The sequence below is a fragment of the Puntigrus tetrazona genome, chromosome 15 (genome assembly GCF_018831695.1).
Source record: "Puntigrus tetrazona isolate hp1 chromosome 15, ASM1883169v1, whole genome shotgun sequence".
In the NCBI taxonomy this organism is placed as follows: domain Eukaryota; kingdom Metazoa; phylum Chordata; class Actinopteri; order Cypriniformes; family Cyprinidae; genus Puntigrus; species Puntigrus tetrazona.
This window is the reverse complement of record NC_056713.1, coordinates 8,730,896-8,755,365: the sequence shown is the minus strand read 5'-3', so window position 1 is coordinate 8,755,365 and position 24,470 is coordinate 8,730,896. Positions and strand designations below refer to the sequence as shown.

General features: G+C 36.0%; 3 protein-coding genes and 1 pseudogene across 3 annotated transcripts in view; all 4 read right to left on the bottom strand.

The window, feature by feature from the left end:
• LOC122359133 (TRPM8 channel-associated factor homolog) overlaps window positions 1-24,470 on the bottom strand; it is a 112,782-nt gene that overhangs the window by 20,223 nt on the left and 68,089 nt on the right. The window lies entirely within an intron of this gene.
• LOC122358602 (calcium-activated chloride channel regulator 4A-like) lies at window positions 2,548-7,563 on the bottom strand. The gene is made up of 10 exons (XM_043258485.1): window positions 7,369-7,563; window positions 7,041-7,268; window positions 6,688-6,912; window positions 6,392-6,572; window positions 5,681-5,787; window positions 5,346-5,561; window positions 5,001-5,265; window positions 4,736-4,900; window positions 4,427-4,651; window positions 2,548-2,618 (listed from the first exon to the last, which is right to left on the bottom strand). The coding sequence occupies exons 1-10, from the start codon at window positions 7,561-7,563 to the stop codon at window positions 2,548-2,550; spliced, it is 1,878 nt and encodes a 625-aa protein (XP_043114420.1).
• Window positions 7,601-8,789, bottom strand: LOC122358601 (calcium-activated chloride channel regulator 3A-1-like). The gene is made up of 4 exons (XM_043258484.1): window positions 8,643-8,789; window positions 8,057-8,194; window positions 7,805-7,955; window positions 7,601-7,713 (listed from the first exon to the last, which is right to left on the bottom strand). Exons 1-4 carry the CDS (start codon window positions 8,787-8,789, stop codon window positions 7,601-7,603), a joined length of 549 nt encoding a protein of 182 aa, XP_043114419.1.
• LOC122359136 lies at window positions 16,048-21,143 on the bottom strand (annotated as a pseudogene).

The following is a 24,470-nucleotide window of genomic DNA, read 5'->3' as shown; positions in this document are numbered from 1 at the left end:
TATTGAAATCCACAATATAATGAGCTGTTTAGAGCTGTGTTCTAGCTAACCATGTGCTGATTAGCATATCTGGGCTAGTATCTAAAATTGCCACTACAGAAACTCCATCATATGATTCGGTAATGACATTTTTAGATACTAGCTTAAATATACCGATCAGTACATTTCTTTGTATTTTGGGTGTTATCCAAATTATTACACGGCTTGATGGAATACTCGATTCTGATTGGTCAGCCGCCAGAACTTCTCTGTGAAACAGTGGTACAGCATGAAACTACGGCACGAGAGTCCTGGGTCTGACAAAAAATTAAAACTCAATTCAGTATTACAAGTACAATTATTTAATTCATTGTGTCATCCTGGTATCCCTCTCTCATGCATTCAAACGCAGATAGCACACGTACGTCTGCAAGATATTTGTTAAATACCTCTTGGTCTGGAAAAATGTTAATCTTTCAAAGTGTTAATTAATTTTACGGTAATATTACTTTTTTTATGTGTAAATGTATGTGTATGGGGTTTATGTGTAATCGCTTTGGTAGTTGAATTAACTCATTACCATAAAAATAGAGTTATAGAGTTACAAATAAATGGAGTTACAGTGTGCTTGTCAGATAAAATACATTGTTGGAGCACTTTATTTTGTTTCTGAATTGTTTTTTGAGAGTTTATTTCTAGAAACCACTTTCCATGTGCAGTTAGGCTCAGTAATGTTGTTTAAATAGTTTTGTTTACTGATATACTGCATCAGTAATAAAATCCATTTAACTGAGAAAACATCTTCCATGTGTGAGTTAATAATTAATAAATGATTCGTGGGTCCACTTCAAAGTTCGCTTTCGCAGGTTACTAATGTTTATAGCTCATTAATAAACAGTTAACATGCGTTCACTTTACATTAAATGTACATTTTCAGAGGCTATAGCTCATTACTTCACAAGTTATTAATATTTATAAACCATTAATGAATAGTTCATTACATTAAGGTTCTCAGCCAATACTGGAATTGTAATTTTTAGTATTAATATTATGTCATATTTGTGCTTTTATGATTTTTGCCCAAAGTAAAAAGATAAGTTCATCTTGATAAACAAAATACATCAATTTCTAATCACTGGTGTGGAAAGGGATCATGAACTTCTGCAGAGAATCATGGGTAAGGTACAGAGTACATTCTGTTAAAGAAATGAGATCATGGATCACTATTTGGCAGGTATTACATAAAAATCACCCTTTTATTCATGCATTTATATGAGCTTATCAATGATTTATAATGCTTTTGTTAATGAGTTATAAGTCATTTATTCAAGTGTTACCATTATATTTATGTAAATCACGTGCTTTCTTGCTCCCTTTTGGTATAACAAAATAGCAATGTTTTGACCCAGAGTTTGACCCTGTAATTAACTGGTGGTTTAAATATTTCTATTTAAACACTGAAAACGAGTAATGAAGCTGAAAATTAATGTTTGCTGTCACAGCAATAAATAACATTTTTAAATATATTAAATAAGCTGTAAAACAGCTATTTAAACATATTATTATACTAAACAATATTACAGTTTTTACCTGATCAAAAAAAGCTTCTTTTTAAAAATGTTCCTTTCAATGTCATTGTGATTCACAGCTACGAGTGAGTCAGCAGCAGAAGATAAGCCTTTTCCACTGAACCAGATAGATGTGCTGGGAAATCACCATCTTTTTTGGCTAATCCACTGGTATCTGACTGTCCTTGTTCTCTGTATGGAAAAACGTTTGTGGCACGGGGTTTTTCTGAGGGCTTTCCTGAAATCCTGTAGATTAATTTAGGAATTGAGAGTTCCTCTTCAAGCAGTTCTCTGAGGACTATAAGCTCAGGACTGGAGTGAGATTTATTTTCTGCCCTAGAGTTTCATGCCTTAGAGGCAGCCCACTTTGTTTTTATTTTATTTTAATTTAATTTTAAAAATTGCATTGGCCTTTCAGTGCTGACTTTGTGCTTTTTATTAAATATTTACTTTTTGCTCACATACCTCCATAAGAATTCTTAAAAGAAATAGTTTTATTGTAGAAAATATTTCAAATATTACATACATAAGTAATTTCATTTATTATTATTATTATTATTATTATTTTAGTAATGCTTTTTCCCTTTCTGAATTTGAAAAAATTAACTTACAATGAAAGATGTCTTTCCTCAGGTATAGATATTCCTGCCATGCAGAATGTTGGGCTCAAAATTATAGAACGACAGCTTCAGAAATAGAACCAGCTCCAGATTGCTCCATATGCCAAGGGGTTTGCCAATTATTGACTGGTCTTGGAAATAGTTTGGGATGACTCTTTTTTGAAGCGTAAGTTGATGGCAGTCAGCCTGAGTCAGCCTCCTCTGCTGTTCAGTGAATGGGTAAATGACAGCGGCCTAATTGTATAGGTTTGGTTGACTCTGCATTTTATCCTTACCTTTCTGCAGATGATGAGCCACCTGGCTGTATAATTGGATGAATTTCTTGAGCCTGATGCTGTCACTGTCACTGTAAATAGTGAGATTCAACCGCAACCCCAGATTCAGTCCTTGATGATAGGTGGTGGGAAGCGAGCAACTTTTTCCAGCTGCTGGCAGCTGTGAGGGTACGAAACTTCAGCACATAGTCGGGGATTAAGATCCTTTCATGAAATGCCAACTGAAATTAAATCTAAAATAAGCATTTTTATCAGGATCCTATATTTAGGTTCGGTAAATGTATTCTAATGGCAATATAGGTTTATCCTATGCAAATAAAGTAAATTAACTAAATATAAAAATTTTAGATGGCACAAGAGGCATTTTGCACTCATCAAACACACGCACCCCAAAGCACATGAAGTGCCATGCCAAGAATATCACCTGTTGTTATTTTTATTTAATTGTTCTATTGCTGCAGGTACAAAAGTGCTCCTATATCATCTAGTCCACAAACCGACTATCAAAGCAGAGGAGCTGAAACTCATGCAAAGGTTACTATAATAATAGTACTTGCTTTAAGCTGCAACAGACTAGAGACCTTCTAGGGTGGGATGTTATTCACCTATAAACTTACTAGCCCACTTGACAATTTTTGTTCTTCAATGACACTTTCAAACCAAGGGAAAATTACAAATAAAATAAAAGCCTGTCAGAAATGATTTTGTCAATGCGAAATCTGAACAGCTTTCAGACGCAAAAGAGATGCTGATGTTCCTTCTTACATGCAATTCACAATTCTTTTCAAAGATGAATTTAGAATCTATGACTCATTGTCATTGTCTTTATAGCAGCTGACTTCAGTTGCTGTTTGTCTTTGGGTCTCTCTGCCTTTAACCTTGTCTTCAGCAAGTAAAATGTATACTCAATTAGGTTGATATTAGAAGATTGACTTCTAAAATATTCCACTTTCAATATTCCACTCAAAATGTTCCAAACTGTTTATTGGGCCACTTCTAATGTACCTGCTCTCTTTTATGAATTTGTTTAGTTTCTGAAGCCTAACAATTGTCTCTTTCACTTGCGGGAGGAGATACTTTGACCGCATGATGTGGATTCATAGAAATGGCTTCCAAATGCAAATGGCACAATTAGAATTGACTTCAGAATTGAGGTACAAATAATAAGAGGAACAACCAACATCTGTCCATCAAATGGCTTTTGAGTCAATTGTCCAATACTTATTTATTGTACAAGTTTTCTATTAAGTAATAGAATACAACTATTTAATTGTTCATTAATTTAGTTAATTCATCATAGGAGACTGAAATGTTAGTAAATACAGTTTGCATGATATACAAGCTTTTATTTATTTATTAATTACAAGCAACATAGTAATAGGTAAGGCACAAAAAATAATATAAACAAATTTTGCATTTTATATTTTTGCAAAGCATAAACATACAAATAGGGACAACTTAGTAAAGTAACTTTGCAATGTATTTCCTTTGTATCAGATGTTAATGTTGGTTGTGGTCAGAGAAGCATTACTTTGTCTCAACATCAATGTTGTTATCACAATAATGGCAATAATCTCCACAGTAGCCAAACAAACAGAAATTCCAATTAGTATAAAATGAAGGTCTATCTCTAATACTTCTGTGGGTGTTGGAAGAGGTATGATCTTTGAAGCTTGAGCAATATTGGAGATTTCAGATTTGACATGTTCTTTGTCTTCAGACTGAACAGCAAAGAAGAGTGTGCTGCCATTTTGGATTGGGAAACTGAGATTGAATGAATGCGTTTCAAATGATCCAGCCTCCTGAGGTAAGATGCCAGATATGTTGACTTCATGAGCATTGCTGAAGTTCAATCGAAGCATTTGAAGGCCAAAGCTCCACATGATCTTGTAGGATTTCGCTTATACAAAAATTGATACAAAGTAAGGCCTAAGAAAGATACAGTGATTTTGTGATCAGCTTTGAAATAGCTTCTAACTTCTACCTGTCCCTTGGTCAAGGTCCTCACCAGGAGCTGTCCAGCTGAGAAGCACAGTGTCCTCCTGGATCTCAGCGCTCAGATCTGTGATTCTGTTCGGAGGGAAATTTGGTGGAGTTGTGCTTTTAAGTACAACCTCAAAACTCTCTCCGGTGGCTGTTCTGGTGAAGTTTCCAATTACAAGTGATTCTGACAAAACTGGAGATTTTGATGGGTTCAGTTCAACCACACCTGAAATTAGAGGAACCATCTGAATACATGTGCAAGAACTGGTTAAAGAAATGTAGTAGTTGTTATTCAGAGTCTCATTTTTACCGTTTACTATATATCCAGGTACATACGGAGCACCGCCCCTTTTTTGGAAAGTAAATCTGGCTTGTCCATCTTGATTCTTTGCTCTTACTTTCAAGCTGCTTCTCCCGTTTTTCATCTTTGCGAAATATCTGGAATAGACGCCATCATCTTTGAAAGCATCAGCTCCTAAAAAATATTAATATGTGATTTATTTGAGCTCTTTTGGCTATAAAATCTAAATCTGAAGTAGAGTGCATAATGTAAACAAGAATTCTGGGTAGTTTACCTGCTCCGTTGTCCAGGAGTTGTAATGTTTGTGCAGGCCCAGTTTCTGGCTCCAGTGTAGCCCACACTTCAGCATTTTTTACAGGCTTGTAATCCTGACTAACCTCAGCAAACACTATCATAGGTTTAGTGCCATCATTGAACTGCTGGTTCATGTGGGCTTTGACAATGATAGGAGGAACATCAGCTTGTGATGCTTGACTCGTTACTGTTATAGTCAAAGTCTGAAATATTGGACTTTGGATACTGTACTTCCAGTCCCCAGGCTACCAAACACATAATAGTATTATTAATACATGAGAAGTATTGATAATAATTCAATGAAATCTTGTGTAAGTTATCATACCTGTGCGGTTCCTGGTACTTTAAAAGTTATTGTTTTTGTTGATTTATAATGACTCATCTTCATTTGATTGTAGACTAAGCCACTAGGTGACTGTATGTAGGCTTTAGGTGCAGTTGTTTCATAAGTTATTGTAAAGCTGGTTTTGGTACCAATAGTCTGATCGACTGATACTGTCCCATTGAACCAATCAGATGTTTTTGCTCCCACACTGTCTATCTAAAGGGGTTGATAAAAAAATTAAACACTATTGAGATAATCATACATTATTATAAGAAATATTAATAATAAGCTAGTCTTGATGTCATTTACAATAAGCAATGAGCAACCACGCAAACCTGAACTGGGTCTTTTGTTTGATCTCCTGTAGGTATAGTTAATGTAGAAAATCCATTCAGTAGTTGATTAGAGAGAATGTCATCAGTGGCTGTGATAAATTTTCCCCCTGTTTTCAATATAGAACATATGAGAAATTTAGGAAATTCTATTTAAAATGGGATCAACTACTTGAATGTATTAATATAACTCAAAAAACAATTTCGTTTTAAGATAATTTGTTCTAGCCTAAATGTAAATGTATTTATTGTTTGTAACTTACTTTGATGTTTGTTAGTTTTAAAATTGTTCATGCCTAGATTTAATTTGGAAAATGGTTTTAAAATTGCAGTTCAGAATTTTGCGTAGATTCACAGCCTGCTCCGTCAGGTTTAAAAAAGCGAGTTCAAACCAGATTCAGAATCGTTTGTTGGTGAACCAAACTGCATTGCACTATAGGCAATATTTTTTTGCAAATCATTTAGCTTGAAGATTTGTGAAACTCTAATGTGTCATTTCAGAAATATGTATGTAATGCCCCTTATTGAACATGGTAACACAATTTTAGAACAATTAACAAATTACACATTACACTGCGTGCATTCTACTGTTTAAAACCGATGGTCTGAAGTGATGAAATCCAATGAATGCAATATTAATTGTGAAATAAATGTTAATTTAGACCTACAGTACTTCTTTGGGACACTGTTATTGAGTATGTGACTGTTACTTACCAGTTTTCTCTGCCATTTCCCTCAGTGCTTTATTGGCTTTATTACCAAAAGCAGCTGTGTGTATAATGGCGCCACTATTAATTGCGTTGGGAACACAGCTATTAAGGTCATCTGTGGCTTCACCATCTGTCAAAAAAATTATTTCATCTCCTTCTACATCCCCATTGTCCTTTTTAAGTACCTTTAGGTTTCGAAGACATAGAGAACATTGACATATAGCAAACGGCATATACTTTACATATCACATAAACGAAACAAAACAAAAAACACAATTACTTGTACAAGTAATATTCTACCTCTAAGCCTAGATTGAGGCCTTTGCACATGTTTGTCCATCCATTTGCCTCCTTTGGCAACAATTTTATAAGTTTCTTTCGTGTGGACTCATTGTCAATTGAAGTCAGTTGACTCAGAGTAGAAGCAGAAGTACTAAAAGTTACAATTCCAACACTGGATTGGTCCTCAATGATATTCTGCAAGAAATGTGTGGCAGCCTGTTGCAGTCGAAGTATTCTAGAGCCCTAGAAAATTAATAAAAATAAAATATTTATGCTTGGATTTTAAAAGGATTAGGCTTATATCAGAGCACTGAAGGTTGTATTAAATAGAAGTATTTTTATTTCAAAGTAAAGTTAATGTATTTGCATACTTTCATGCTTCCTGAGACATCAAGTACGAGACAAACGACCCGATGCATTCGCTGCACAACTTTAAAAGATGGTGCTGGTGGAGAAGACTTCAGTGGTTTTAAAGAGCGAAGTGCGTTTTTATCCACAGAATCCTCGAATATTACAGTCCATGTTGCTTTGCCACATTTTTTATTCTGCAGGTTTGGGGCTTCATAGTTGTGCTCGTTTTCACGACAAAATGCGCTTACCTGAAAACAAACATTTTGAATGATTAGCCTAGATCTTCTAACAGACTGAATGATCAAAGTACAATTTAGCATTTGTGGAACATGTAAAATCTATACTTACAGAATTCAGGCCAGGTAGAAACATTATGGAATTGTGTGTGTTTTGATATTTGTTAGGAAGAAACTTGCAACCATTAGTCGGTAGTGAAGTCCGTGGATCCGTGCGGCACTGAGATCCAGTAATAACATCATAATGCTGACCTTTAATGTTTTTGCTACACCTAAATATAAGCAGGAAATCAATAGTTGAGATCATTTCCATTGAGATTTTAATCATGCTTTTTGTTGAAGGTTTATAACCTTGTTGCTTCAATTTTGCCATTAGAGTAGTGGAATGGCTTTTCTTCACTGTATTCATCATAAACGCCCCATCTCAGATGAGCCCATTCATGCACCAAGACCCTTCCTGCAAACAAATAAACAAACATTCTTGCCAATAATCAAACTAATTACTGAATTAACATGAATTATGTTGAAGTATAACAAAAAATGTTCACCTTTTGCCCCATATATATTAATGAGTGTCTTGTCTCGGAGGAAGTTGGGGGTTAAATGAATGTATTGACCCTCGGCTCCACATTCCCCGTATTGATTAGTGTAGGGTTCATCACCGTATACTGGATTAGGATTATCAATTATTATTTTGGCCTGTGTCAGTAGTAATTAAGAAATATCAGCAATATCAGTGATCAAACAGGTAAATTATATGCTGGATAATATAAAATTATTATTATTATTATCATCTGTACCTTTTCAAAAGACTCTGTTCTTGCTTTGGTAAAATCCTTACTATTCCACTGAGGTGGGACTAGGATTGTAGTTTCTCGGAAATAGACCTTTTTATCTAATGCTTCATAAAGATAAAGCGACCCTTCAGTGAACATCTCCTGTCAGAATGAAGTTAAAAAGATAAAATAAAAAATAACTCAAAATGTGTATGTATTTATAAAACGTAATTATATTTTAATTTTCCCATTCACAAATGATGAAATATATAGGCCACTTTGGCAACTATTTATTTGTTTTTACCAATAAAAATGGTTTAAGGCAAGTTATTTTCCTTCTTTAATTTCTTTTGCTATCAGTTTACATTAGCATACATTCATTTTGCCATTAATTGTAATTTTCTAGTGATATATTTGTTTGCAGTACATCATCATCCAGTCTGCGATCAGTCTAATAGCATGAAAAAACAAACTAACAAAAAAGATGTCTCCAAGATGTCTACCAGCAATAAACTTTTGCACATATATACAGTGTATTTGCGTGTATGTGTCTATTAAAACCATTAATGTATGTACATGTAATATTTGTTAAATGAAAAAAAAAAATCACCTTGATTTTATCAACAAGCGTGTGATCCTGTGGTACCCTTGAACTGATTGCAATGACAATGTCAACGTAACCATTACCATCCAGTTTGATTCCAGTAGAGGTGGACAACAGCAACATCCATAAGACAAACACCGTTCTTGAGTCCATAGCTGCAGAGTTTAGATGAACAGTGACTCCTGAACCCTGATTTGAACAGATACATGTGGTCTTGAACGATGTAATCAGAGATAATAGGATGGGTGCTTTAAGGCGTGACTAGCTTCTGCCAACTTCAGGGGCTGACTCAGTAGTACATTTGAAATATAAGGTGTACTGTTATGACCTCTAGGGGTCAGTCACAACTGAAAGAGATATCAGAGTCTCAACAGCAGAGAGATGCCAAATGAGAGAAAGAATATCTTTGATCTGGATTATCTTTAGGGGCAGACAAGGTCAAAATAATTAACAGATCAAAATTAGATACTAACTTAACCTAAAAAACTAAATACAGCGTAACCTTCCTCAACTCCCTTAACAAAGTTAAATGAAATCATAAAATCAAATCAAAAAATCAAAAATCATAAAATCTGATGTTGTTCATTTCTATGTAATCACACATCTTAATTATCCAGCAAGCCCAATAACCCCAAGTTATTTCCTTGGGATCACTGAAGCTAGAAATGACAAAACCCAAGGAGACCATCACCAAAATCAAATGATTTCCACTACAAATAACATTAAAAACATCACAAACCATCAACTTTTAGTAGAGACCATTACAGTTTCCATTAAAACCAATACAATTTGCATTATAACCAGTAAAACCTTTACAAATTATGCAATGTTTCTATTTTTTTCACAATGATAAACATAAACCTAGAATCTAGAAACCTGAAACAGAATTGTTCAATTTGATTATTCATATGTCTCGGTCTATACTGTAGGCTGGTGCATTTACTCTGTTTTCTAACTCACTCTCAATGTTGTAGAATCGCTGCTGTCTCTAAATGAATAAAATATTAATGCATGGGTGTCCTGGAACTGTACTACAGTGCTATAGGCTACATGCTGTGAATAGTGAGTGAGTGGATTTTTAGAAAAGTTTACTTTTAGAATTTTTTAGTAGGTAGGTTATTTCTTTAATCTCTAGTTGTTACGGATCTGCAAGGCTTTTCCACGTTAAATTACAATTGCATTGCATACATCGTTGAGTTAGCATTAGGCATATTTTCCATTCGTCCATCTTGGCTACAACCCCCCTTTAAGCATGAGCAATGTTTCAGATGCTATAGCAAGTGTAAACGAATCAGATATAGGTCACAATTGAAAGAACGTGTAAACAGAAGGTAAAAACCTATAGAAGGGAGAATAGAGCCTACCATTAATATATAATAAGAATAGCCAGTAATATATAATAAGATTCAAACATTCAGTTTTCAGTTAAAAGGAATTTCTTTATTGAATTCAAAATGATATGTGACCATGGTAGATGTACATGCTTGCATTTTTTAGAAAAAAAAAATTGTGGTTTGTAAGTTTTGGGGAAATAGAGCCATAAAACCTATACTGAATAGTTCTGAATAAGATTTTTGAGTAGCCAAACTTGTAGGCTACAAAATGATTGCTTACTCATTCAAAGAAAACAATATATTGATTAAAATGTTCAAAGTCATTTTTTGTCATTGAAAGCCTGAATGCGAGGGAGTGACAGTAGACATTAATATTCAGTGATTCACACCTGAGGGACAAAAGGGACCACCTCCTAATAATGGGCCATCAGTGATTGACTTAGAGGCATTAGAGGACTTAGAGGTATTGTTTTATATTCTATAGAGCTTAAAAACATCAACGCGTCTAAACAAATTTAGAGCAACAATATTTATGCAACAATAACACCTACACTAATGCAAAAAATAAACAATTTACTCAATGATCCGCTCTGTGGCTGGGTCAGCTAGCGAGTCGCATATTAAGACAAATTCATATGTTATTATTTTCAGCTGTCTTCTTTCAAATCACACTTTGTGATTTGTGAAAATAAAAAAAGAACATTTTGCTGGTATCGCTAGCTGTACTGTTGACCCCAGGGAGTTGACAGCAGATTTGTAATCCCCTGAATTTGCAAGGTGGGGCCTCCATGGATTGGATTTGTTGGTCCAGTACATTTTTTAGTCAACCTGTCTACCTGAGGGAAAGAGTTCAAACAGATGATGTACTGTATGGGATGAGTTTATGCTGCCAGCCTTTCTAAGGCAGCAGGTCCTAAACATCTTCTCTAATGAGATGATTGTTTTTCCAAGTTAATTCATCATCCAAGTGCAGGACCAGCAATTACCTGATGGGTGTTCTTCATTTCTCACCTCACAGCCTTAAGGAAGTGGGCAACTTTCGTATATATATCCTTCATGAGGATATATTACTTGTCAAGACATTGAATTTAACCTTTCTCTTGTATAGTGTAATACAGACATCATAGAATGAAAAAAAACAGCAGTGTCTAGTGGTAATTCTTATTTACAGAGCCCACCAGCAAATCTTATAACTGCTGATTTAATTTATGGGTACAGCGACAAGATGAAATATGAACACTTATGATGACCATAAATTATCAAGCTTGTTTACCATCTTCATTTCAGTGGCCTTGCCATTTCGCAGATTTGTCATTTGAAATTAATTAATGAAAGACACATTTCTTGCATGCCTGATTTGTCAGTTCCATAAAACATTATGATAAAGTCCAAATGACTGAATTATTAGAAATTGTGTGAAAACCATCTCACCTCACTCTCAAGCTTCTCCGCAGTTTTGAGGCATTCAAGGCATCCCAGGTAAATATTTTATATAGACCTGTTTTGCTCCACTGTCTTCCTCCTTTTTCTGCCCAGATGTCTTGTAAATACTGAAAATAGTTTAAAGAAACACACTATTGATAACATAGTGTTATTCTCTTTACATAGGTTTTAAAATGTGGATTCATACAATCAGTGCAAGGCACAGCAGAGGCGGCAGCAGGCCGGGAGCAGGACAAAAGGTTTTGCAGGAAAAGTTTAACTGACAGGGTGACAGGATAGATCAGTGTGGGGGCTGGGGGCTGAATAGTTGCCAGGGTGGTATTAGGGACTGAAAAGGTAGAGGAGGATGTGGTTGTGATGGGTGAGGTGACCATGCAAGCTTTTGGTCGATGATCTTCCAAAAAGTGCACAAAATGATCAAGATTTACTCTGGTAAATAGTTTGCCATGATTATACTTTTGCCATCAACTTTAGTGACAAGGTACGGTCCAAATAATTCAGGGTCAAATTTGACACTGTCATGGTTGTGGTTGGTGGGAAGGAGCACTCGACAAGTAAAATAAACTTAAACAGATTTAATCTCTAACTGGCAAAATAATAATATACAGGCAGGCAGAACATTAACCACACGTAAGGACCTTGACGATCGGATGAACTGAATACAAACACACAGGACTAAATACACAAGGAAATTGACTAAATTAACTAGACCCAGCTGAAGACAATAATACAATTAATAGGAAGGGAAGCACATGACACAAGACAAAAACAATAACACAGAGTCCATAGACATGACATATCACCCCCCTCCCGGAAGGTTTGTCCTCGCACCAAAAAAACAAAACAAACTGGAGCTTGGGAGGAGGTTCCGGTGGAGGATATAACACAGAGTCCATAGGCGTGACAGCCACTCTTTCTCTGTTGACTCTTTTTGTTTTACCTCAGGACCCTTTCCCCAACCAGCATGTATAACCATAGTGCCTACCTTATAGGTGTCTGGTACCTCACATGGGTACCTAGCCTCATGACCAAATAGCAGAAAGTATGGGGAAAATTTCATTGTTTTCTGCCTTTTTGTTCGCAGACCAAACACTGTGGCCTCCAAATTATCAGCCACCAAGTTTGGCCTGTTGTCTACCAACTTGCTCTAACATCTGTTATAAAAAGAAAAAAAGATTACCATTTACAAAGGGTCCTGTTTTAAATGTATGGATTCTGTGTTACCTCTGAGTTCTGACATTGAGTCTCTCAACCAGTCCATTTGTTTGTGGGTGATGTCGCATGCACAGACTTTTCTTAATGATCAGAGTTTGGCACACACCCAGATTGATCTGTTTACAGATCAACACAAATCTCATTTACATTAGGATGAATCAGTTATTTCTTTATTTGGAAGAACAATGAATGGAATAAAAATCAAGCACTGCCTTGATCTGTTAGGAGCACTACATTTGTAGAATAATTATATGCATGCCATTACCTCCTCTAAACTTTTGGTTTTCAGTTGGAAAGCCTCACACCACTTCATAAAGTAATCTGCCATCACACAGATATATTGGTGGCCTTCTTTCGTTGGTGTGAGCTTTCCTAATAAATCCATCCCCATAATATCCCAAGGCTGTGAAACCTAATTAAAAAATCCTGTGTAATATATAAAATTGATGTAATAACAATATTCCTTGTGTTTTTTATAAAAACAACTTACTGCTGATTTCTTCAGAGAACACAGGGTTTGACCTAAAATATAGTATCATAATCAGTTTTGATGGAGAAATTAATAGCATGAAAACATGATGAAAAAGTCACAAATAAAACTCCCATTATGTCCACAGACCTACCAAAAGTACATACAAGTACTTGACAATAAAAATTTAACTTAGCTTTTGAATTAAAGCCTGTTACATACACAATGTGCAGTAGCACAGAATAATCACAACATTGTGTTCTGTATAAGCCTTTTGTTAGTTATGTTATGTCTTCTCCATACAAAGATTTGCGATTAAAACTAATAATAAATGAAAACATTGCACCAACAATGGCAATTTAAATTCAGATAATTTAATTCAGCTAAGTTAATGCTTTTAGTTATATTTTCAGCATTAATTAATATGTTTCAGTCGAATGTACATTTTAAATAATTAAAAATGAAGAAGCAGTAATGGTAGATATTTTGAGTTGACACCCAGGAGGGGCCATCTTCAAAGGTGGCCTGATGGTGGCGGTGGAGCCAACAAGCCAGAGTCAAAGATGGCAAGGATGGAGCTGATAGCTCTGGCAACCGAGGATAAGCCAGAGCAACCGAGTACTGACAACAAGGTGGAGCTGACAACAGTGGTAGCAAAGGCAGGAACGGGGTGGAAGGACAGGCATTTGTGAGCCTTTAGGCTTTCAGGGCAAAACTCATCGGGAGCCTTCTCGTGGCTGGACACTATTCAATTCAATTCAAGTTTATTTGTATAGCGCTTTTTACAATGGCTATTGTTCCAAAGCAGCTTCACAAAAGCAAATTATTACATAACAAAAGCAAATCATTCCACAGACAAAGCAAATCACTGCACAGCAGGATGCATTACAATACAGAAAGTTCAAGTTAGAAGTAGTCCAGACGGAAGGTTAAGTTTTCCTCGACGTCATCGCAGGAAGGTCATTTCCTCACTGGGTCCACTGGAGAGGCTCGGTAACTAGATGCCTCGGGATGTGCATCCCGAGGTGGAGACAAAAGGATAATTAGCGTAGCGGCCATTCATACTATTGGGAATCACGATGTACTGTAGCATAGGTTTATGTGAATCTTTATGAGTATGCTTTGCTAAAAGATATGTCTTTAGCCTAGACTTAAACTGAGAGAGTGTGTCTGATCCCTGAACATTTGCAGGAAGGTTATTCCAGAGTTTGGGTGCCAAATGTGAAAACGCTCGACCACCTTTAGTAGACTTTGCTATACGAGGAACTACCAGGAGCCCTGAGTTTTGAGATCTTAAAGAGCGTGACGGGTTGTAGCGAGACAGAAGGCTGGTCAGATAAATGGGAGCTAAACCATTTAGAGCCTTGTAGGTCAGTAACAGTACTTTATAATCAATTCGAAATTAACAGGCAGCCAGTGCAGGAGAGATAAAACTGGGGTTATATGATCATATTTCCTTGTCCTGGTAAGAACTCGAGCGGCTGCGTTCTGCACTAACTGCACTAACTGACACTACCCCATCACAATTTGATTGCATGTCTGCCAAGCCTAAAGGTCACTAAAATCATGCCTGCCACTCCAGGGTCTACACTCACCATGCGTACTTATGTCATGTTTTGCTACACAAGAGATCCTCCAAAACACGGTCACCATCTTAACTTCAAGCTAAGATGGCTGCCACTCAAGAAACATTTTTTTCCAAAATGGTCACCATTTTAAAACCTCATCACGTCTCAACAAATCTCCCAGAGCATGATCACAAGCCTGCCACGCCCTAGCCAATATGGCTGCCACTCTAACCTCTGTTCTGACTGTCTTCGCTCCATCTGCTTCGTCTCTCATGACTTCCTGTTTGGTGGTCACATAAACTGGGCTATGCCAAATGGAAGTTGCAAAGTATGTTTTTGCTGTTGCGGAATCTACTAAGTGTATTTCCAGTTTTACCAAGTCTTGTTTCATTCTCTTGTTCTCATTGTCTAGTTTCTTTGTTTCTTTTGACTGTTCTCCTGTACTTTGACCTTGCCTTGTGTTTTGTTAATGTTTTGCTGCCCGCACTGACCTTTGCTTGTTTTGTTACGTGTTTTGTTTTTTTAGTGTAGCTTTCTATTCATAAAAGAATCCTGAAGAAAATATCACCGGGTTAAACAAATATTAGACAGCAAAACTGTTTCCAACACTGCAATTATTCATTATATAAGAATGATTTCTTAAGGATCATATGACTGGAGTAACAACTGATGCAAATTCTGATTTGCATCACTAAATTAAATTATATTTTAAAGTATGCTATATGTAGGCCTATATAACCTCTGACTCAGAGAAGAGTAAATAAACTCTCACATGACCACTACTAAACACCTAAACATAATGAAACAAATGCATATATCGATTTCATCCACAACCACACTTCAGCTGGGATGTTTCCAAAGTTTTGGAGAATAGTGCTCAGAACGCTCAGAATTACCAGCCGGTGCTAGGGCTGGTTGCAGCTTAAATAGCAGTCTTAACAAGGCACACCTGGGCAGGTAATCAGGGCTGAGAGGTGGCATGATTTAAACTTATTGCATTAAGATGAAGTAACAAGAGGAGCTTCGCCCACAGTAATGAAGAAATTGTACAGTTTTTTCACAAAAATATAGTTGAGTAAAAGTACCCATCTTTAAAAAGGCTTCATGGTACAGGCCCCAGATCTGTGGTTGATGAATGTAAAACATGTCAGTTGCTCCCCCTTATGTTTATATAGCCGCAACAACAAAATCCATCAATATAAACACCCCAATATATGATTTATTAAATAATACACTTTTTTTTCATTACTTTTTTATTTAGTAAAAAATAAAAATAAACAGCATACCTAATATTGTACAAAAATGCTTTTATTAATATGCTCAAAAATGTTATTACAATAAATTTATCTATTGAGAATATAATATAATTGAGAATTTTATGAAATAGCAACAGTACCAAAATATACAGAAACTGTGTTGCTTTAGTTTGATGGATTTCTGCGTTTTACTGCCCATGTGATTACAGCAACAATAAAGCATATGACCACAGTTACCACACACACAGAAATAACAAGAACTGTCAAGTTAATGCCTGGGTTTGATATTCCTGGAGGTTTTGGACCAGGGAGGATCTTTGAAGCTTGAGCAATGTTGGAGGTTTTAGATTTCTCATTTAGTTTGTCCTCAGACTCTAACGCAAAGAAGAGTGTGGTGCCATTTTGGATTGGGAAACTGAGATTGAATGAATGTTGTTCAAATGATCCAGCCTCCTGAGGTAAAACAGCAGTTGTTTTGATCGAATGACCATTGCTGAAGCTCTCTCGAAGCACATCAAGGTCAAAGCTCCACCTGATCTCATAGGATTTAGCTTAAAGGGGAAGAAATATATCATGCAGGGCAAATAAAGACACATTATTTCATGATTCACTGTCAGTGAAGATTTAAATACTGGTTTAATAATGGTATATTGTACCTGTCCCTTGGTCGAGGTCCTCACCAGGAGCTGTCCAGCTGAGAAGCACAGTGTCCTCCTGGATCTCAGCGCTCAGATCTGTGATTCTGTTCGGAGGGAAATTTGATTTAGTTGCATTTTTAAGAGCAACCTCAAAACTCTCTCGGTGGCTGTTCTGGTGAAGTTTCCAATCTCAATTGGTTCCTCAGAAACTGGAGGCTTTGGAGGGTTCAGCTGCACTACTCCTGGAATAAAAAAAAAAAAAAAAAAAATATATATATATATATATATGTACAATTATAATATATATACTACGGGTCGTTGAATGTTTGAATCTGATTGGCAAAGAAACATGCATGTAGCTTTGCCTGACCATATCACCTTGCCAAATGCTTTAATGGCATTATACTTGCCATTAAAACCAATACAAATCTATTATAACCATTTAATCCGTTACATTTTCTACAGTGTTTTGGGCAGGGTTCTATTGTATTTTTCAGCAGGGTTATGGTGTCTAAAATTACATTCTACCATTAACAACTGAGGCGTTGGATGAGATGAGGAAAAAATCATCATACTCATAAAGTCACTTGTTTAGCTCCTCGGTGGTTGTTATTATTAAGATAATTTTAAATAGCTTGTGAGGTCAACTGTACAATTCTGGTAACACTAAATTCACTATTGAATCATCAGATTGTAACTGGAAATATTGGTCCTAAAACTACTCAATATTAAATTTATATTTACTGAGCTGCTATATAAACACAAATGTTCTTTGTGAAGTTTAATTGTTAAATGCTAAATATTCAAAATGACCAAGATTTGTTTTACCGTTTTCCACATATCCAGGCACATATGGGGCATTACTGTTTTTTCGGGCAGCAAATTTGGTTTGTCCATCTTGATTCTTCACTCTTACTTTCAAGCTGCTTCTTCCATTTACCATCTGCGTGAAGTATCTGGAATAGATTCCATCACCTTGAACAGCATCAGCTCCTGTAAAAGACGGATCTCTGATCTTTTGGCATAGTTTGGAAAAGCACCTTCAACTTCCCTTCAACTTCAGTGCACATCTGTAATATGAATTATAGGTCATTTACCTGCTCCGTTGTCCAGGAGTTGTAATGTTTGTGCAGGCGCAGTTTCTGGCTCCAGTGTAGCCTGCACTTCAGCATTTATTACAGGTTTGTAATTCTGACTAACCTTAGCAAACACTATCATGGGTTTAGTGCCATCATTGAACTGCTGGTTCATGCGGGTTTTGACAATGATAGGAGGAACATCAGCTTGAGAAGCTTGACTTGTTACTGTTATAGTCAAAGCCTGATTTGTTGAAGTTTGGATTCTGTACTCCCAGTCACCAGGCTGCAAGACACAAGATAGTAAAAGCAGATCAATATGAGTTTGCTGTGTAATATTATTGCTATTATTCATTATTATGAGGGTATTAGTATTATTAATTGCAATATCTGTATAAGCTAAATCATCAATGATAAACCTTTCAATCTCAAGTTGTTGTTGAAAATATTTTGATATTGTGGATGATGTGGATCTATAATTTTTGACCCAGATATTATGTATCCTTTTATGTTTATGGTCTGAAAACTAAATAAATAACTTTAAAAAGGCTGTCTCACCTCTGCAGTTCCTGGAACATTTAAAGTGACAGTTCTCAGCAATACATCATGATTCATATTTGTCTGAGTGTAGATTAAGCCACTTGGAGACTGTATGTAAATGCTGGGAAAACTTCTCTCATAGATTATCACAAAGCTGGTTTTGTTCCCAACAGTCTGATCCACGATACTGTCCCATTGAACCAATCAGATGTTCGTGCTCCAATACTCTCAAGCTAAAATGATGATTAAAAATGAATGAATGAATGAATAAATAAATAGCTCATAATATTGATGATAGTTTTAGAGTAATGAAAGAATCATTGGTAATGTGTGATCACTTGACAAACCTGAACTGGTTCCTTTGTGTAATCTCCAGTTGATAATGTAACCGAAGCAAAACGCATTTATTAAATTGTTAGATGTGAAGTTATCATTGGGTGTGAGAAATATTCCCCTGTTGTCAACATGTAATGTTTTGCATTAGGTACTTAAATAGCACATATGTAATAAGCTTTACTGAGATAAAGAACCTATGTTTTATTTATTTATTTACTTACCTGTTTTGTTTGCCATTACTGTCAGTTCCTCATCTGCTTTAGGACCTAAAGCTATTGTGTGTATAATGACACCGCTGTTTATTGCAGTCGGGCTACACGCTTAATGTTATCCGTCGCCTCACCATCAGTCAAAAAAATTATTTCATCTCCTAATACATCTCCATTGTCCTGTTGAAGTACCTGATGGTTTTGAAGAAAACAGAAAGCACCGGCATGGAACAAACCGTACATACTACATGAATTACAAACAAAAAATTTAAAAATACAGCACCTGTAGGCCTAGATTGAGACCTTTGCACATGTCACGTCCATCCATCTGCTACTTTCGGCAACAATTTGATAAGACTCTCTCTTGTGGTGTCACTGTCAATAGTAGTCAAGTCACTCAGAGTAGAAGCTTCAGTACTAAAGGCTACAATCCCAACACTGGCTTGATCCTCAATGATGTTTCGCAGGAAATGTGTGGCAGCCTGCTGCAGTCGAAGCAGTCTTGAATCCTAGAGAATGGTTAAAAAATATGAAATGTATATTTCATGTTTCTTTACATTTTTATTTTTCAAACTCATTTGTATTTAGACATATTTAATTTAGGTGAAATTAATGTTTATAATTTTTATGTTTTCTTACTGTTGCCATGCTTCCTGAGCCATCAAGGATAAGACAAACGACCCGTTGCATTCTCTGCACAACTTTGAAAGACAGCGGAGGACGGGACGGCAGTGAATCTGGAGAAGAAAGAATATCTTTATCCACAGAATCCTCAAATATTACAGTCCGTGTAGCTTTGCCGCATTTTTATTCTGCAGGTTTGGGGCTTCATAATTGTGCTCATTTTCATGACAGAATGTGTTCACCTAAAAAAAGAAAAAAAAACACCATTAAAAAAACATTCAGGGACAGATTATGGCTCTGATATTCAGGTTAGAAAGAAAGAAAGTAGAATGTAATTGTTAATTATTTAATTTAATTGTCCTCTCAATTGTTATCTCAAAATATTTTGGCAAAATAAAAATGAATATGATCTTCCTTTGATTGTAGGATGATTAAAATTACTTCACAGACAGGGGAAAAAGTGTAAAAGTACCTTTTGCTCAAAACATAAATTCATTTACTACAACTCACATATGTATTACCTCATGATTATTTTTAATTAATAAGCCTTTAATCTGCAATGTGTGTTAACATGTAAATTCTACACTTACAGGATCCAGGCTTGGTAGAAACATTAAGGAGCTGTTTGTGTTTTGATTTCTGTCTGGAAAAAATGTACAATTCCCAGCAGGTAGTGAAGTTTGTGGATCTATACGGCATGGCTGAAGAGATCCTCAGCCGTAACATCATAAAACTGACCTTCAATGTTTTTACTACACCTAAAGATGAGCAAGAAAACGGTTACGGTGATTCTAATTTCCAATGACATTTTAATAATATATTGATTGATGACCGTTAATAACCTTGTAGCTTCAATACGGCCATTATAGTAGTAGAATGGGTTTTCTTTACTGTATTCATCGTAGACACCCCATCTCAGATGAGCCCATTCATGCACAAAAACCTTTCCTGAAAACAAACAACCAAACTGCTAATAAAACAAACAGGAAACAACATTAATAGAATTTTTAAATCCGCTATCATTGCATGACGTTTGAATAAACGTAAAGGAAGATTAATGCCATTCACCTCTTGATCCGTAAAGCTGGATGACTCTGTCATTTAAGAAGTATTCTGGGGTGAAATGAATGTACTCTGCCATAGTTCCACATTCTCCATATTGATAAGTATAAGGTTCATCTCCGTATGCTGGATTAGCATTATCGATTCTTATTTTTGGCCTGTGTTTGACATAGAAATTTTGTCAGAAACCACACTGGTTTTAATAGTGTAACTACCATAATGTTCCGTGACTTTTTCAAAGGACTCTGTTCTTGCTTTGCTGACATTCGCACTCTTCCAGTGGGATGGGACTAGAATCGTAGCTTCTTTGAAATAGACTTTCTTATCCAGTGCTTCATAAAGATAAATAGACCCTTCAGTGACCATCTCCTGTTAGAATGAAAGTGGAAAGATTAAATAAGAAACAAGCAACAACAACTCTGAATGTGTATTCATTAAATAAGCAATTTAATTCATGAACACTGTCAAGAAAAATGTATTCTATACATTGTATATTTCAGGTTTTTTTGGAAAGCAAAATCTTCTTCTACATTAAAACTATTAATGCAGATAAAGTTTGCTAAATAGATGGAAAAAAGCATATTCACCTTGATTTTATCAATAAGTCTATCATCCTGTGGTACTTTTGAACCGATTGCGATTATAACATCAACATAACCATTTCCATCCAGTTTGATTCCAGAGGAGGTGGACAACAGCAACATCCATAATAAGACAAACACCGTTCTTGAGTCCATAGCTGCAGAAGTTAAGATGAATAGTAAGCTGTAACGTAACCCCCCTGTTATAAACAATGCCAAGTCAAAAATTAACTTTTCTGATCACACATGGAATGTATTTTACTGGAATGAACTGAATGATACCAATATAATGATTAGATTAATAAACGCAGTTTTATAGTGTCACAAGGCAGTATGTTGGTTACCTAACTGTTTATTTCACTTTACCTACAGTGCTACTCCCAGCACAATCCATAAAATATGACTCCATAAGAAGTCATTGCATTGCACTTACTAAATACCTGTCTGAAATTGCATACTGTCTAGGAACTACAATGGTTTGGTTTGTTGTATAGTAAGAATGTGTAAAATATTGTATAAAATTCAGATGTCACCTCACTGCAATCCAAAATCTGTGGCCTCATGGGATAGTAAATATACAAGTTATTACCAGCTGTTTATTGAATAATTTAATATTTTTACATATGTTTTGTTTTCATAAGTTTCTAGCCATATACATATTTCTAGCATACAACATATCTTCTTATGCAATCACCGTGTAAAGACTACAATATTCTTTTTATTACTGTTTTGCATTTATTCATTTATATGAAGTGACTGATCTATGTTTTCATCTTATACCACCCTACACTATAGAAACTGAAATCAGCTAAACCTGTGTTGAGGACTGTAAAGAGATGGACTAATAAGACATACTAATGAAACTGTTGCTGTCTGGTGCTACAGAACACAAATGCAGGCATGAACACTTGACAGTAAACATGAAACACACAACCCTATCATACATTTATTTAACACGCATACTTATTATTTACATTTCAATTTACCTGTACATACTAAATTGTCTATTTTGTATGTTGTGTTTTCAGTATTTAGCATTTTTATTATTTATATATCTGGTTAGGTACTGCACAATTGGCAAATATGCATACTGGGCACAGCCTACATACTGTATACAGTACTTTGAAAATAAGACAGTAGAAGGTATTCCAAACACGGTATACCCAAACAAACCCACATGACACACAATCTCCACTGTCTGTCGATGGATAATGAAAGTTATTCTTTTAAATTTTAATGATAAAATTATATTCAAAGTACAAAGTACAAAGTAATTGATTGTTTTTTTTTTCATGTCAATGTTCCACACCCTGTTGAGAATCTGTTTATGTCATACCTTTATGTACACCTAGTTTTGTGCATTTTACTTTTAAGCTTTGTCCAGGCATTGGAGGATGCAAGGAATGTCAATGCCCAAAAGACTTTCTAAGGACTTTTATATTTATTTTGTAATTAGAGATATGGATTTTTTCCAATAGCCTTCTGTATACAGTTTTTCATTTTTATTTTGATTTTTAAACTGTTTTATTATATACAGCTGTTATTATTTTTACACAATGTGTGAGTTGTTACTAAACAAGTAAACCATGTATCTTGCAGCATCCTCTGCTGGTGAAGGAAAGGAGGTGACTTGTGGCCAAGTGGTGACCTAGAATTAGAATTTGTCCTCAGCATTTTACCCGTCAAAGTACACACACACACACACACAGCAGTAAACAAACACAAACTGTGAACAGCCAATGCTGCAACAACTGGAGAGCAGCTGGGGGTTTTCTCTCAAAGGTCTCATCTAAGTCATGGTATTGAGGGTGGAAAGAGTCCCCACCAACAGCCCCTGCTTGACCTAAGACTCAAACCTGGAATCTTTGGGTTATATGTCCAGCTCTGTACCTGTTAGGCCATGACTGCTCCATGAAAGAATAACTACATGATTGCTCTGCTAACCAGCAGGCCATGAAGTCAATCATAGAGCCACAGACAGCTCTGGATTTGTTTTGTTTTGGAGATTACATTACATTCCTACATAATAAACAAAACAGAAGTCTGTTTTAATCATTAATAAGATTAAACACGCTACTAAGAAAAGTTTGTTTTGTATTGTTTTAAGAAATGTTTCGAAGCTGTTGGATGTACATATGGATTGATTTGTCATTGATTTGAACTGCAAAGAAGAGTGTGGTGCCATTTTGGATTAGGAAACTGAGATGAATGTTGTTCAATTGATCCAGCCTCCTGTGTTGAGACAGCAGTTGTGTTGACCTCATGACCATTGCTGAAGCTGTCTTGAAGCATATCAACGTCAAAGCACCACTTGATCTCATAGTATTAAGCTTAAAGAGAAAGAAATGTACCATGTAAGGCAAATAAATATACATTATTTCATGATTGTTTAGAACAACATTTTTGTCAGTAAAGACCTTTTTAAATACTTGTATATAAATCACATATCTTACCTGTCTCTTGGTCGAGGTCCTCACCAGGAGCTGTCCAGTTGAGAAGCACAGTGTCCTCCTGGATCTCAGCACTTAGTTCTGTGACTGTTCGGAGGGACATTTTGTGGAGTTGTACTTGAAAGTTTTACCTCTTTGAAACTGCTTGATTGTGTCAAGGTGCTTTATAGCTATTTCCATTAATACAAAAGTTAGTACCAGTGTGTGTTTTAATTAGGTCACTCTTTCTACAGGTTACATCAATACAGATTTATGAGTGAGTAACTGAATCATTCACTGATGCATATAATATGTAGTATTACCAAGTGTAACCTGTTTATATAAATGCATTATTAGTTTAATTATTGTAAATGGTCATAGTTAAAAGCACAAAACTGAGTGAATAGGAAGTTGTTTAACCGTAACCTTCAGTTTCACATATAAATATGAGGTAACGCATGGGGTGAAGTCCCTTAGGCCATCACCAACTGGCCAGAACCGTCCACAGTCAAGGAACTCCAGCACTTTATTGAATTTGCAAACTGGTCCTGGTCTCTAGCTGCCACTCCCACTCTCGGTTTATCCTTATCCTGACCTCCTTTTTGTCGTTGAGTTAGATGCATCGACTACAGGGGTAGGAGGAGTACTATCTCAGCAGCAGGGAATCCACCTAAACTCCATCCATGCACCTACTTCTCCTGGAATCTTAGCCTGGTGGAGGTTTACTATGACATCAGGAACAGGGAACTTCTTGCTGTCAAGCTGGCTTTGGAGGAATGGCTTCACTGGCTGGAGGAGCTGCACACCCATTCACTTTGTTAAACGACCATAAGAATCTCCAATACCTCCGTGACGCTAAACATCTGAATCTGAGACAAGCAAGACGGGTGCTCTTTTCACAAGCTTCTCCATTTCCTATCGTCCAGGTCCTAAGAAAACCTAGATTCTCCATCTTACCAACCAGGTCAGAAAGTTTGGCTTTCAACATGGGATATGCACAACAAGCACACACCTCAGTTTCACTCGCGGTCCGGTCTTGTACATATGAAGTGGA